The sequence below is a fragment of the Pleurodeles waltl genome, chromosome 9, assembly GCF_031143425.1.
Source record: "Pleurodeles waltl isolate 20211129_DDA chromosome 9, aPleWal1.hap1.20221129, whole genome shotgun sequence".
NCBI lineage: Eukaryota > Metazoa > Chordata > Amphibia > Caudata > Salamandridae > Pleurodeles > Pleurodeles waltl.
Genome location: NC_090448.1, coordinates 140703803 through 140720084, shown reverse-complemented (window position 1 = coordinate 140720084; position 16282 = coordinate 140703803). Strand labels below are relative to the sequence as shown.

Here is a 16282-nt window from a genome sequence, read left to right as displayed (position 1 = left end):
ACAGAAAATGGGGTGAATGGGGTGATGGGAGGATAGCAAGTGGCTTCCAGGAAAATCTCCATGGAAGGCAATTTGCAGTAATTATGATGCTGCAGAAGCGGGGCAACATCATCTAGGCATTTCCTAAATATGAAAAATGCTAAATATACCTTCCATATAGTGAATATCTGAATCATCGAAGCATGTGAGAGCCTTAGGCTTTCCCTTTATGCACAATCGGGAATATAAACCAGAGCATTATAGGTGATAACAGAACAAAAACTCAGTATATGGGCTTATTTATTTGAATGTGATCACTGAAATGCACAATACTTGAGTAAATATAAAGAGACTACAGTAGGGCAGTTCAAATTACCTTTGCTTCTTTGGCTTTTTTTTTATCATCTTCCAATTTTTCAGGTTCCTTATTTTCCAAACTCTCCTTTCTAGTTAAAAAGAAGAGATACACATAAAAACATTTTGAAATAATTCACACATACAAGAAAAATATACCACTAGCCTACGTGTTACACCTAAGGTTATCTTGTAATGGAAAAGTAAAGATTCTTCAGTCAGAACTATGCTGCATATTATATATGTATGTGATTATGCATATGATATTAAGAGCTCAATTATACTTATACAAGCTGCTAAGTCACTGAGGAAATTGTTTACACTTTGGCAGATGGGGTAGTTTGTCAAAACGTTGCTGTATTACAAGTGTCGTAGGCTAAAGTGCACCTGTAACAAGGCAGACTGTACTGGACAAGGCTCAAACGGCTTCATGTACTAAGGGTTTTAGCATTCACAAACCTTCTGATTTGGTAAATCATAGGATTTGAAAATGCTAAAACTCTTTCAAAAGAACTAAGCCCATTTAACCATTCAGAAATGGTTTTCAACATTGTTAATGGGTTTAGCAAACCATACCAAATCTGTACCTCCGAGGGAATTTTTAAGGGGGTCCTGCCGTCTAAGATATTGGGTTATTAGTTGAGAGGGCTGAAAGCCCCACTCAAATAATAATCCAAATCCTCTGCATACTGGGCACAAAAGCAGTCAAGCTTAATTTAAATGCAATGTGTTAAGTATTTATGCCGGACACGAAGATTAATATAGTGAAAGCACAGCACATGAGGAATCTTAAATAGAAAAATAAAGTAAATCGTAATAAATAAACAGTTGGAGGTGGGTCTCCGGAAGCTTGTTGTGTCTCTGTCCTCGCACAGGAGGTCATCCATCTGACCTGTGGAGTTACTCAGGGTAGTCTGGATTCAAGGCAAGCCTTCTTCAGCCAGCAGTGCAGGCTCTCCTCCTCAGGCAGTAGGGCAGTCCCTGTTCCAAATCTTCCAAAGGACCAGCGGTTTTCTGATGAGAGGTTCTGGTGTCCCCACCTTTATACCTGGTGCCACCCTTTGCATGGGGAATTCCCTAACCTCTCCCCAAAACTGGTTCTGGTCCATTTTCCCATTTCCTTGGTTTGGCTGAAAACTGTCTAGGATGACAAAGGCACAGGCCTGGTGTCAGGTTTCTTTGAGTGTGCTGTATGCAGGGCCCTCTGAAGTGACATCAGGGCAGGGTACATCTCATCCACAGCCATCCTGTCGGAAAGACCCTCTCCCTTCATACCTGGGCTTCTTTTGTCTCACTGTCTGGAAACAATACACAACCCACAACAGCAGAGACATTCAGTTATGTGACCAAGGACACTGGCAGAAAGGCACCGTTGGTATGGGCAGAAAAATTCAACTTTCTAAAGATGGCATTTTGAAAATTGTAACTTAAAATCAGACTTCACCATCAGAGGATAAAACATTACAATTCATTTGAGCACAAACATAATTTCTCTATCTGTTCTCAATCTGAAGTTATCAGGTATTAAGCGTAATAAGGTAACCCTGTATTAGTGTATGGGAGAGTTAGTCTTACAACAGATAAAAAGTACATTAGAGGTTTCTCACTGCCATGACATGAATAACCTGAACCCAACTGCCTTACATTTTAAATACCATGCACCCTGCTCTGTGAGCCTGCAGGACTTACCATAGAGGGACTAATAAGTGTTAAAAGGCAAGTTTTAGGCCTGGGGTTATTTCCCCTGGTTGAATTGGCTGTTTAAAACTGCACTACAGGCCTGAGATGTCTTAGAAATGCAATTTTAGTGGATGGCACAAAGTGCTGCAGCCCACTAGTAGCATTCAATTTATAGGCACTGCATACATGAAGTATCATTCACTACAGACTTACAAGTAAATTAAATGTACCAATCAGACCATGGTAGGGTACAAGCACTTTATCACTGGTTAGCAGGGAAAAAGTGCTGAGACTTGTTAAAGCCAACAAAAAAGGGCTCAGCAAAGGAAGGCAGAGGTAAGCAAAACTCTGGGGTGGCCTGCAGAAAGAGTCAGGTTCAACACTTGTAAATACCTATTCTTTTTAGCATGTATTAATGTTTTGCAACTAAAATCTATTTGCAAAACAATAATATTTTATCGACACCTCAAGGGTGGTGGTAACCTATTAGCAAACAGGAAGAGGTCCCTTAGGGGCCCATTACCCTTTGTGACTGTTGACAAAAACATTTTATGAAGCAGGCAGTGGCCCATGGAATGACTGCCTAACAAAAATTTGTTAAATGTTTCAGTTTTTCAAAAATGCTTCCAATTTGCCTTTAAGGAAAACGTCTCAATTAAAAAAACATTGTTATATTTGAAAACAATCACAGACATGGTGGACTGCTGACTCTAGCAGGCCCCCATGCCTGTCTTGGCAGCGAATTGTACTGGGTTGTAATTTGCAACCTACCTCATTGACATTGATGAGGTAAGCCGAATTGCAACCCACTCCAATTTGCTATTTTGTGAAACAACATAACACTACACAGGCAAGTTTTCTAGGGCCAGATGTAGTAAACTCAAATTTTGCGAGTTGCAAATTGCGAGTCAGACCGACTCGCAATTTGCAACTCGGAAAATTGTATGCAGAAAGGTGTCTCAGACACCTTCTGTGACTCGCTATGGGGTCGCAAAGACCCACCTCATCAATATTCATGAGGTGGGTCGCAGTTTGCGACCCCATAGCGAGTCCCTGCACTCACAGGGATGGAGGCCTGCTGTAGTCAGCAGACCTCAATGTCTCTGACTGCTTTGTCAATAAAGCAGTTGTTTTTTATCATTTTGCAGCCCGTTTTCCTTAAAGGAAAACGAGTTGCAAAATGAAAAAAAAAACGAAACTATTTGGTTTAGTTTTTTTCAGAGTAGGCAGTGGACCATAGGACCACTGCCTGCTCTGAAAAAATATTTATTTCGGCAATCACAAAGGGGAAGGGGTCCCATGGGGACCCCTTCCCTTTTGCGAGTGAGTTACCACCAGTGTGACACTGGTGGTAACTGCGAGTTGGTTTGCGACCGCATTCGCGGTCACAAAGCAACTCAGCATGGTGATGCGGTCGCAAATAGGAAGGGAACACACCTTCCTATTTGCGAGTCGCATCCCCAAATTGCGAGTCGGTACCGACTCGCAATTTGGGGATGAGCATCGCGTTCGGTCTTTTGCATGCCGCAAACTGCGTTTTTCACAGTTTGCGACATGCAAAAGGTTTGCTACATCTGGCCCCAAATTACCAGTTAATTCAGTTAAGGTTGAGTTGCAAATTGAGATCAGTTTTACCCGAAAGCATTTTTAGTACATGAGACCCTAAGGGCCTGATTTAGAGTTTTGCAGATGAGTTACTCCATCACAAACGTGACGGATACCCCGTCCACCTAATTAAAGCTTCCATGGGATATAATGCAGTTGTAATTAAGCAGATAGGATACATGTCACGCTTGTGATGGAGTAACTAGTACCCCAAACCCTAAATCATGGCCTAAGGTTGGTATCACAGGATATTAGTACTGAATAATTATGTTGAAAGGGCACACAGGTCAAGCAGAAACTGTAACTCATGTTCCACAAACAGTGTACAGTGACCCAAGTGGGACTAGATATCCTATTCATAGAGAGAATTGTTGATGCATATTTATTTAAGGTCCTCATCTCTTGTATGTTTAGTTTCTGAAATAGCAAATTCCAAATCAAAGAACTGTCAGCCAGTTGAATAAAGTTAGCAATAAGGCATAGCAATTCACAACTACAGTTCAATGCAGGACTGTTCTGGACAGCTACTCAGGATATCTCTCACTGTCTTTAGATAACCTGCTACATCTTGCAAAATTTAGTGCCTAGTAGAAATAATGAGTTAGAGTGGAGGAGTTCAGTGTTGCTACATTTTTTCTTATCTTACTCCCCTTTCTACATTTCTACTACTGGCCCTCATATTCCATTGCATGCGTAAATTGGTGGAGACAATGAGAGATGCAAGAGTACATAATTGCCTCAAAGGAAATTGAGTACATGTTTAATGCTCTGTGATACTACTTTGAATGGTTTCTCTGAGAATTCCCATAAGACAAAATTAGAGCCATAAACCATTCCCCAACTAAAAAAGAATCGACCTCCATAAGGTCCAAGTGCATTATGGTGTTATCATTCAAGGAGTAGAACTTAAACCTTGTGGGGTTAGCCTAATTCATTGATGTCAATCATAAGATTTCTCTTTGTCCACAGTTAATAACCTACATCAGCAATCTACCTCACTTTCTGGGGAATCAGACAGCCCTGGGGTGGATGTGGTAAAATCCATTAACTGATAGTTTCTGAGGTGCAGATGTGACAAATTGGGAAGCAGCCTTGAAGAGGCTTTAAGTATGCAATGTGCGCAGCAAACACATTCTGTGTTATTTCACTTAAGGTAATGAACCCATGGAAGAGGCAAAGGATCCAGAGTCAATGTCAGATGGGCTGATGGATACAAGGGCCACACCAGGTTTTGGTTAAAAATTGATTACAACCTCTTCATTGAGAACGAGAGACTACTATAGGAGAAATTCGCAGCTTTACAAGGAAGGCGTTGAAAGTATCGAGAAAAGTTGACTCACTATGAATCTAGCCCTACGTTGTGATAAATCTATAGCCTCAATGCTGGTCTTGCGACCTGGTTAGTGTGGGGTGCAAGGAGGCTAAAAGGTACCTGAATTACCCATAGTGTCTGTAACTCAATTTTGCGTGGCGGCCCCAAAGACAAACCAGAAAAGGGTCTTGATCTAATCTAACAACAATGAAAAAAAAGAAGTATTAGCCGACCTGGATAAACCACAATGCCTGGCAATGTCCACAGCAAATGTAAGTTCGGAAAGTACCAAATGCACACCAATCAAAGTCCAATAATTGTCAAACTCTCTGTGGTAAGAAATGTAAAAACCAGAGAAGTTCAATTCCTTTATTGTATGTGACGTAAACAATTTTTCCACTTGATCAAATATTCTACACAACAGCTGACACGTGTTTTGTCACAACAGTGACTTTTTTAAGGATACTATCAAGTAGGAAATCTCTCAATGAATAAGACACAAAATAGCCCAACAAGGCAACGAATGTAACAGTCTGTGCTCCTAAAGTCCACAAGTAAACCCAAACAATATTGGGCAAACGTGCCAATTACTAAGATATATCAGAAATCTCCAATCAGTATGGTCCAAGTAATTTAGTGCCAGCAAGTTTCACGCAAAATAGAATTTGAATTCATATATTCACCAAACCAAAACCTTACTCATTTGACTTTGTAACAAGTATGAATCAGCAATACACTAGCCACTATATAAGTGTTAATTTATCCAATTTGTATTTATAATTGCACCTATAAATGAGGGTGATGGCATTTCATTGGAGTGTGCTGCAAAACAAATGAATCCCAGAAAGACAAATACAGCACTGTTAACAGGAGTTGTTACTATTTTACACTAAAATGTTCTCACTTAGCAACAAGAACTTAGTTCACTTCCTCTTTCTGCTCAGTTAGTACGTCTATTACAAAGCTGTAACAAGGTTGGACAATATTACAGTGTATTTGCCACTTTTCATACTATTTTGCATGTTTTTTATACATCTGCCCTTCTGTGCTGTTCGTAAATATATACAGAACATCCTCTCTTCGCCTTACCATTTAACTTCTGATCCCCTATCACTCTCACGACTATTACTGATTTCAAAAGTTCCTACCTTAGCCTTCCACCCCAGCCTAAGTATGAATTCCTCCCTTAATCCATATCTTTCTCATGCATTGACAATGAACTTGCATCTCTAGTGAGCCACAACAGACCTATCTCTGATCACACTTATTCTCTCCATTTATCATCCCCTTTTGCTGTCCACCAAACCTCTTCATTCTGTCAACACCATCTATATTTTCATTGAGGCCAAACTATATGTGTCACCAATGCTCTTGCTCAAAGGAATCTTTAAAATGACAGAAAGTGAGGGAAGAGGAGGCAGCGACAAAGGAAAAGGAAGGAACGGGTGAAGAAGAGAAACTAAGGACTGAGTTACTTTTCCCATGTGGTATCAAAACACTTTTGTCAAGTAGTGCAAATATAAAGTAATACCACTGAAAAGGTAGCCCATTGTGTTGTCAAGCAGATGAGTAGCACTGCAATAGTGCATTCTCCTTCTGAAGTCTCCCATGTTAGTTGTTTATGAAATGTCAGGTTCAGTTTAAAGCACAGCAACACAACAAGATGATGGAAGAAGTGCTGATACTTTCCAAACACTCACACCAGTCACAGATCTGGGTTAAATCCACCGTTCTTTTGCTCACCATGCCACCTCAGTTTGGACCCAACCATATGCAACTCAGTCTTGACCCTGCTCCCCATGTGAACAGTCCAGCCCGAACAGCCAGGCCAGGGCCAGGAAACAGGCACCCGAAGACCGGTTTTAGGGTATCACCCCTCATCAGCCACACTAGCCTGAATCCAGTGGCACAGTGACCAAGGGACCCACGTCTGGTCATATCTTGGCCACTTAGGGTGAACATAGCAGCACAACAAGGTGATGGACGGAGTGCCAAAGCTTTTCAAATACTCACCCCCAGTCACAGATCTGGCTTAAATCCATTGTTCTTTTGCTCACCATGCCACCGCATTTTGGACTCAGCCATATGCAAATCAGTTGTGAACCTGCTCCCCAAGGGACCAGTCCAGCCCGAACTCCCAGGCCTGGTCCTCCCTGCACCGGAAACAAACATCCTGGGACCGGTTACAGGGTATCAACCCTCATAAGCAGGTTAGCTAGAATCCAGAGGCACAGTTAGTAAGGGACCCACTTCTGGGCATACCCTGGCCACTAAGGGCGAACATAGCAACACAACTAAATGATGGACAGAGTGCTGAAACTTTTCAAACAACCCCAGACACAGATCAAGGGGGTTAAATCCATTGTCCTTTTGCTCATCATGCCACCCCGTTTGGGCCCAGCTATATCCAAATCAGTCTTGACCCTGCTCCCCATGGGAAAAGTTCAGCCTGAACTGCCAGGCCAGGTCCTCCCTTGACCTGAAACAAGCATCCTGGGATTGGTGTTGGGGTATCACCCTCATCAGCAAGACTACTTTGAGTATAGTGGCACAGTGAGCAAGAGAGTCTAGGCATACCCGGGCCACTGAGGGTGAACATAGCAAAACAACAAGTTGATGGACGGAGAGCTAAAACTGTTTGAGGCCGGTGGGGCAACCGGGAAACCTCCCCAGATCACCCGGACCACACTCTCCATTTTGGCATGCTGCAGGAACTGACCCGGGCCCCAACCAAACGTAGTCTGTGCCTCCTGAAAGGATATAAACTCCCCATTAGGGTATAAGTCTCCTGCTACCAGACATCCTTCCGCTCTCCAGTTTTCCAAGGACATGAAGTTATGCATAGCCTGAAAGGGCGCCAAGTCCCATATTTTCAGTTCTCTAACAAATGGAGCATGTCGAATAACTTTCTTAATGGCTTGGTCCCAAATCCCTTCAGTAGTCCTGACATATATCCTGAGTATGGGACAGCTGTTTCTGACCGGCCACCCTTCATCAGTATGTGTGCCCATCATTCCTTCAAATAGTCGCTTCTCCCAATTGTCCGACTCAGTCATCCACTTCGCAGCATGCTGCAAGTGCGCTGCATAATAATAATGCCTAATATTAGGAATAGTCAACCCTCTGTCTTCCAGCTCCCTCCGCAGTGTGGCCAGCGCCACCCTACTGCGACGCCCCACCCACACCAATGGGATCAGTAAATTGTTCAGGCGACTAAAGAGCTGATCAGTTAACGGAAATATTGAATTCTGTAGCCGGTATAAACACCGTGGCAAAAACATAATCTATGCTATAGCTGCCCTTCCCATTACCGAAAGAGGCAGCCTGTTCCAGAGCAACATCGCACACTCAAGGCCAGCCACTACTTGTTCTACGTTGTGTATTTCATGCGGCGCCACAGTGTGGGTAACCCAGATACCCAGGTATCTAAAACTTTCTAGCTCCCACCTGAGCACCACCACCGTTAGGTCCTCTAGTGGTGCACCACAAAGTAGCCCTAGAGGAAACAGAAGCGACTTCTTCCTATTCACCTTGAGACCAGATCCATCAACCGCAACAGCGAGGTATCTCGAAGATATATCAATGCATCATCTGCATATAACGAGATGATGTGGGTAACCTGTCCCACCCGAATGCCCCAGGGAGCCAATTCCTCACGCAGCCACACTGCCAGTGGTTCCACTGCCAAGGCGAAAAAAGGCGGTGAAAGTGGACACCCCTGTTTGGTTCCCCTGCCATTACCCAGGATTCTGAGAGTTCCCCTCCATCCCAAACACGAGCAGAGGGTGCAGTATAAAGCAGGCAAACCCACACACAGAATTGGAGACCAAACCCCATTCCCTGCAGTACCGCCAGGAGGTAACCCCACCCCACCTTATCAAAGGCCTTTTCTAGGTCCAATGATGCTAACACAAATTTGTATTCCGCACCCATGGTTTCATGCAAGACATGGGCCAAACAACGTAAGTTATACGTCGTACAACGGCCAGGTATGAAACCACATTGATCTTCATGAACCAGACCCAAAATCACTCCACATAGCCGAGTAGTCAATATCTTACACAGGATCTTAACATCATCATTCAACATGGTGAGCGGCCTATAGGAGGAGGGGTCACCAGGATCCGCCCCAGGTTTGAGCATTAGACAAACAATGCCCTGGCGCATGGACTCCTGCATTACACCCCACTCTCGGGCCTCTTCAAACACTGCCAATAATTTCTCTCACAGAAGGAGGGAAATGTCTGATAAAGCTCAATCGGAAACCCGTCCTCACCCGGAAACTTCGATTTTGACAGTGCCTCCAATGCCGCACTCACTTCCTCTACAGTTATCTCAGCCTCCAAACTCTCCATACTCTCAAGTTCCAGCTTGAAAGTCGCCTCTGCGTCAGTAACTCACCCAAATAATCATCTGACACTGATGCACCAGCACTCAGTACAGCCTGCAAATGTTCCACCAATACTTTAAAATATCCCTGCGATTAGTCATCTGCACACCTTCAGCATTCCTGATATGTTAAATGGGGGGATTCCACTTCCCGCTTTAGGATCCAAGCCAGTAATTTATCGAATTTGTCCCCCTCCCTGTGTAGACACTGTCTGTAGGATTGAAGTGTACCCTTATCTAGTGTCTCCCAGCAGCTACTGACTTCCCTGTACAAAAAAAGCTGCTTTTTTTCTGCCTCCCTTGTCATCAGTGTCTGGTGCTGGCTGCATGGCCGCCAGCTTACCCTCCCATTCGTTGAGATCCTATTCCATTTGTCTGTGCACCCCACAAGTGGTGCCTATACACACCCCTCTCAGAACAGCCTTCATGGCTTCCCACTTGTTTCCTCTAGATGCCGTGGAGCCCCATTCCGAGGCTATGTAGTCTTTAATGGCAACTGCCATTTTGTCACGGCAGACAGCATTTGTCAGAAATTCTGTAGGCATACGCCAACCACGCGTCACCCTGGGGTCTGACCCCCACTGCAGCTGCATCAATACCGGTGCATGATCAGATAGAAACCTCCATAGACATTCAATATTCAACACTTATGAGCAATTCAGTCCACCCAGGAGGAAGCAGTCCAGCCAACTATATGTATTATGTGTCTTGGAATGACAGGTATTCTCCCTACTCTCAGGGTGTAGAAGCCATGATCATCTGTGTTGGGTGAATAAGTATTAAGAATAGTAAGGGGCGCCCCATCTAACGTACCCTGTAGGAGTATATATCTCCCCTCCACATCAGCTTCGCTATAGACATGTGTGAATGGGACTCCTGCGCCACCAATATTGCTACTCTTCTTGTGTAAGAGGAAAAGGACGAGGAGAACACTTGACCCCGCCATTTCTTTGCAAGCTTTTGTGATTCCTCCTCTGTCTGGTGCATTTCCTGCAAGCAGGCTATTTGAACCTTATGTTGCTGCAGGAAAGTATGCACCCTATAGCACGCTGTGTAGCTTTTCATCCTCCTGACATTCCATGTGAGCATATTAATCTGTCGACCCATGCTAATGCTCTGTATATTCCGTCCACCATTGACCTCCTCCCCCAACCCCTCTCCTGCAAAAGAGGGGGCATATTGGGTACTTATTTCACATCTCACATACGAACGTACACTGCTATAGTAATCATCAAACACATGCACTAATTAAATAAACCCAAGCCCCCACACCCCCCGAATAAACAGTAAAACAAACACATCAAAGTGTACTGTAGATCTATATGTGTAAATGCTGCCAGGACAACAGCCTAATCGCCAGCACCCCAACTACAAGATCCTACCACAACAGTGGAGGTAACCACACCCCACCCCGTAAGCTAAAGACCCCTTGCCTGCATACCTAATCAGTCATTTTCCAAAAAGAACATTACCCTCCCTTCATATTATGTGAACTCAAGTAGTGCCCTTTCCGGTTTCAGATCTAATATAATCCTGTTACGCATTACTATGCAAGGAGAGGGCCTCCAGCCTAATTACATGCCTCCAGAAAGGAGCAGTACAACATTGTCCACTCAGGAAAATTAAAGTTAACTATTAACAGCAATCATCTCCACTTCCAGATCAGGTGGTACAGTCAGTCCGGCAGCCAGTTCAGCAACCACCATCGCCATTGTACCATCCTGTTGAATTTCAATTCTGCTGTCATTGCTGCCTCCCTGCCCTGTGGAGACCTCCGTCTGGCTCTCCCCGCGGTTCCTCTAGTGTGAGCCATCCACACCAGTAACACAACCAGCCACTGACTCAGTCTGTCAAGATCTGCCTAGAGCAACTTTGTCCCACATCTCCAACCAACTCCAGACGTCTTCCGGCTGTTAAAAAAAGTGGGATTTACCTCCCAAGAGCACTTTTAAACTTGCCGGATACAGTAACAGAGAGCTAATGGTCATTCCACAAAGCTTAGCCTCCACCTCCAGAAACCCTTTCGTAGAGGTCTGTACCTTGTTCGTATAGTCAGGATATATGAAGATTTTGCAATCCTCAAAAACGGCCTTGTCAGTTTCACGGGCAGCCCGTAGGATACAGTGTCTATCCTTCAGAAGACATGTAATGATAGCCCTCGTTGGGTGCGCCAGGCCTAGGAGGTGCAACCAGGGCACTATGAACACGCTCCACAACAAACACCCTGGATAGCCCAGCAATCTGTAGGACATCTCTGATCCATCGTTCCAAGAAGTCCTCTGCATTGGAACCTTCTGCGTGCTCTGAAAATCCAAGAATGCGCACGTTATTCCACTGGGACCTGCCCTCCGCATCCTCCATGGCCTGTGCCATCTGCTTTCGTAGAGCACCAACCTCTGTCTACAAATCCATGATGGACCTCTTTGAAACTTTGACCTTATCAGACATTTTCCGGAGGTCCGCTCGGAGGAGATTCACCTCCACAGCCACTGTCTCTATCTTCACTACAAGGGCCTCCCTTGAGCCCTGTATGGCCACCAGAAGTTCATCACGCGATGGTTCCTATACAGCAACTGGCATGCCCAGCTCATCTCTGGGCCCACCCACACGAGCCTGGCGCTGCAGCAATGGAGCAGGGGCAGTGTAGTGCTCCATAGTGTTTCCCTGTGACGCAGCCGTTTGCCTGTGCTGCCCCATCATCTCTCCATCAGCCAAAGAAGAGTGAGACAGTGGGGATGTATTGCCACCTTATCTGACTTTTATAAGCAGAGTTGAAGTTGTCTTGAACTGTGGCACCCTTCAGTAAGTCTAAAACAATCTCAAGGCCCCATAAATCCCCAACTGCGGGCCGCTGTTATATTCATATATCTTATCAATCAAACCCTGCTTCAGGCGCTATTACAGTCTCTGGCATGATCTATTCGGTAGCTCCAGAACACCTTCATAGAATGGTATTGCATCTGCACTGTCAATTATGGACCGCTGACTCCAAACTTGCTCACACCACCTCTCCAAATGCTCAACGTAGGTCTCCCACCCTCCAGGCAGCAATTCACCCCTCCAGGCCGCGCCCTAGCCGCTCCACTGAGACTCGGAGCCAACCGGCCAGCTGCCGCTCACCTGGGCCCCCTTCCTCCAGTGCTATCCCCTCGGCCCGGACCCCAGGCCCCCCACTGGGGCAGGGGAAGGCAGGTAAGCCCCACTCTGCCAGGGCTCAGCGGTCTGCCCCGGAGTCCACAGCTGCTCCAGGCCCCAAGGTGGGAGGCACGCACGTCGGGCGGCCCGCGGACTCACACCCCCACCTCCAGCGCCAGCCTAACCGCCGGCACGAAGCCCGACTAGGGCAAGAGGCATGCCGGGGACGGCCGCAAAAAGGCTTCCACCTCTCTTCACCAGGCCGCACTCCAGCGGCCCAAGTCGGGCCCCACTCCGCTGCCAGAGTTCGGAACCCCTGGGCCCCCAAATCTGGAATTCAGGATGCCACAAGAATCCGGGGGTGTTCTCCCCTGCCAGGGGGGACCAAGATGGCGGGAGCTTCCTAGAAGTGCGTCCACCGGCCATCTTACTTGGCCACACCCCTTGCGCTAAAACTTTTTAAACACTCACCCCCAGTCAAAGATATGGGTTAAATCCACCATTCTTTTGCTCACCATGCCAACCCAGTTTGGACCCAACCATATGCAAATCAGTCTTGACCCTGCTCCCCATGGGAACAGTCCAGCCAGAACTGCCAGGCCAGGTCCTCTCCGGACCAGAACGAAGCATCTGGGGACTGGTTTCAGGGTATCACTCCTCATCAGCCAGGCTAGCTTGAATCCAGTGGCACAGTGAGCAAGGGACCCAGGTCTGGGCATACTCTGGCTACTAAGGGCGAACATAACATAGCAAAGCAAAGCAAAGTAACAAGATGATGGATGGAGTGCTGAAACGTTTCAAACACTCACCCCCAGTCTCAGACCTTGGTTAAATCCATCGTTCTTTTGCTCACCATGCCACTCTAATTTGGAACCAGCCATATCCAAATCAGTCTTGACCCTGCTCTCCATGGGAACAGACCAGCGCGAACAGCCAGGCCCTTCCTGGACTGTAAACAAGCATTCATGGACCAGTTGCAGGAAGGGTATGCCCAGACGTGGGTCCCGCATAAAGCCCACCTGGTCCGAGTCAAAGAGGCCAGGTATATATCTGTTGAGCCTAGATGCCAGTATCTTCTTGTAAATCATGGCATCTATATTGAGCAGGGCAATGGGGCAACAGGAGGAGCACAGAGCGTGGTCCTTATCCGGCTTGGGGATTAATGAGAGTTCAGAGCTCACCATCGTGTGGGTGAGCCCTGTAACATAGTGAAGGAGTTGCATAGTTTGATCAAGTGCTGCTCCACTTCATGGAGGAATAGATGGTAAAAAGTAACCAGCAAACTGTCTGGTCCTGGTGACTTGCCTAGGGGAAGTGTACGAAGTGCAAGGCGAATCTCTTCAGCTGAAATGGAAGACTAGTGCTTCTCTAGCTATGGCTCTAGCGGGGTCCAGTCACAGGCGTGCAGGTACGCATCAATCTTGTTCTGCGATGTTGCTTCACTCCTGGGACTGGTAGTAGGCATGGAGTTTGTCCAGCTAGTCGCCTTCTGTGATTGGCCAGATTTCAGGATCTTAGTACTGTGTGCCTTATTTTGGTGTTGCCGCATCCTATACGCCAGCAGTGCACCCACCTTGTTCTCCCCTTCGTAATAACATTGTTTGAGCGCCAAGAGGGATCGCTCAGCTTTGTTCATTCCATGGGCGCGCAGCTGGCCCCTCAGGATGGCCAACTGCTGCTTATTTTGGCAAGTGGTATGTGCCTTGTCCTGTTGCTCTAGTGCTTTTATGTCAGAAGTTAGGTTGTGTTCTACTATGTGCTCCACCCGGCCACCAGTGATGGCAATCGTGATGATCACTCCATGGGTTACAGCTTTAAAGCGATCCCACAAAGTGGGAACGGAGACATCATGGTCTATATTGTGGGTGAAGTAATCGGTGATGCGCTTTCGGATCTCTGCTGCATCCACCGGTTACCTAGGGGGGATCCCCATGAACTTTCTTGGGAGGGAGGCGAAACCACCTCAACATGAGCGTGATCAGAGATGGAAATATCTGAAATTGCGACGTGTCGAGGGCGTTAAAAGATTGTGTGATGGTAAGAGGTAGTCAAAGTGGGTGTATGTGGCGTGTACATGAGAGTAAAAGGAATAGTCTTGTGTGACACTGTGGCGATAGCGCCAAGCATCTGTGAGGCCCAAGCTGAGTATGTCCTGCTCAAGTTGCGCTGCCATGGCTCCCGCCGTCTGATGCGTAGCAGTGTGTCTGTCTAGAGGGGGATCCCACACCATGTTCAAGACACCTCCCACTATAATGTCTCCCCTGAGTCCCTCTAATTGAGCTTTCAGCACAAGGGGTAAGTATGCGTCTTGAGCATTGTTAGATGCATATAGGTTGAGTAGGGTAAGGCGGTCTCTCCCCCTCTGTAGATGTAAGACCAGATATTCCGCCTCCCTGTCCCTAATCACTTTAGAAATGTGTGGGCTAGAGAGGGCTTTACAGAATATGGCCACCCCCAGTGTTTTAGTGTCAGTGTAAGTCCAATGTCTCATGGCCTATTTTGGATTAGCCATTCTAGGTCTGTCTATCCCGCGCAAGTGTGTCTCCTGAAGGAAGACGACACTGGGGTTGTGTTGGGGCCCACCACCGCAGGTAGTGCATGGAGTCCCTTCCACAACAAGCCACCCCCCGTTCAGTCACAGGTGGCCGCAAGGAAGAGGCCGTCAGGGAGGGAGCGGGATGCAGCAACCCAGCAGTAGAGCTCCCCCGTTGGTCTCGGGTGGGCAGCGAGAACACACTCCAATTGTGCTGTCCTCTCGCGCAGCAGAACAAGCCTGAGGTAAGTAGTCAAAAATAGAGGGAGGCATGCAGGGCCCAACCGGTGTCGCTGAATTTTCACAGAGGCAGCAACAGCAGCGTGGGCACTGGGGATGGTCAGCCTCTCCGTATACCAGTGTTACCCACCGTGGCCCTCCTGCCCACCCGGCAGACGCTGGTCCTCCCCAAAGCACTGCAGGGCCCCACCAGAACCAGGCCACCCAATGGACTGTCCTGCTATGGAAACCAAAAGGGCCCCCCAGTTCCAGCAGTGCAGGCACTATGGGTCCAGTAGTAGGCAGTCTGGGGCCCTCGTTGCGCTCCCTCGGTGCCATACTCACCCTGACATCCCCAGTATGAGCTGCTGCTGCCCGGGCCCACACTGTCAACGCCACTGCCCGAGTTGTGCTGAATCCTCACATGAGTGCTGATGTATCCCGGGTGGGCTGCCTCTGTCTGAGGGTAGCTGGAGCTGCGGCCTTGCATCCAGGTCAAAGCACGGAAGCCTGCAGAGCGTTCCGGCCCAGGCAAAGGCTCTGAGGCCTGCTACACGAAGAAGCAGCAGACAAAATGGCGCCCCCAGCCAGGCCGTGCCGTGGCAAGTCGCTGTCCGTTCTGCCGGGCACCCAGGCGGCCTCCTCTTTGGCGACCAGCCTGCAGTCCTAATTCCTCCTCACTTCATCAGTCTCCAGCTCAGGCAGAGGTCACTCGGCCCACCAGATGCTGTACGTCATAAAGTCAGGCAAAATGGCAGCCCTGGACAGGCTGGGCCGTGACCAGTGGCCCCTCCATTTTGCCAGATGCGCGGGCAGTTTCCTCACTGGTAGTCGGTCCACCGTCCTCTCTCCTCCACCACTCTGCAGACCTTAGCTGGCTCCTGGATTCAGTGCAGTGGATGGTGCAAGATTGATATATCGGGGTCTGGAGCTCCCCCGAAACATGGCTTACTCAGCACGCATGCTGGCCATGCCCCCCCCTTCCACTTCTTTGAATATAACTTTCATAAGAGAATTGCTAGCTCTTGTATGGTTAAAGATATTGTTCGTAGCTGCACTTCTCGATCTAGTAATCA

At 47.2% G+C, this 16282-nt stretch overlaps 1 protein-coding gene across 2 annotated transcripts in view; it reads right to left on the bottom strand.

The window, feature by feature from the left end:
• The window catches only part of CACNA1D (calcium voltage-gated channel subunit alpha1 D), a 1248477-nt gene that overhangs the window by 510538 nt on the left and 721657 nt on the right, over positions 1-16282 (bottom strand). For both annotated transcript variants that reach the window (XM_069206436.1, XM_069206437.1), the window contains exon 17: positions 356-425. In XM_069206436.1, coding sequence (XP_069062537.1) covers positions 356-425 — 70 coding nt within the window. The remainder of the gene's footprint in view (positions 1-355; positions 426-16282) is intronic.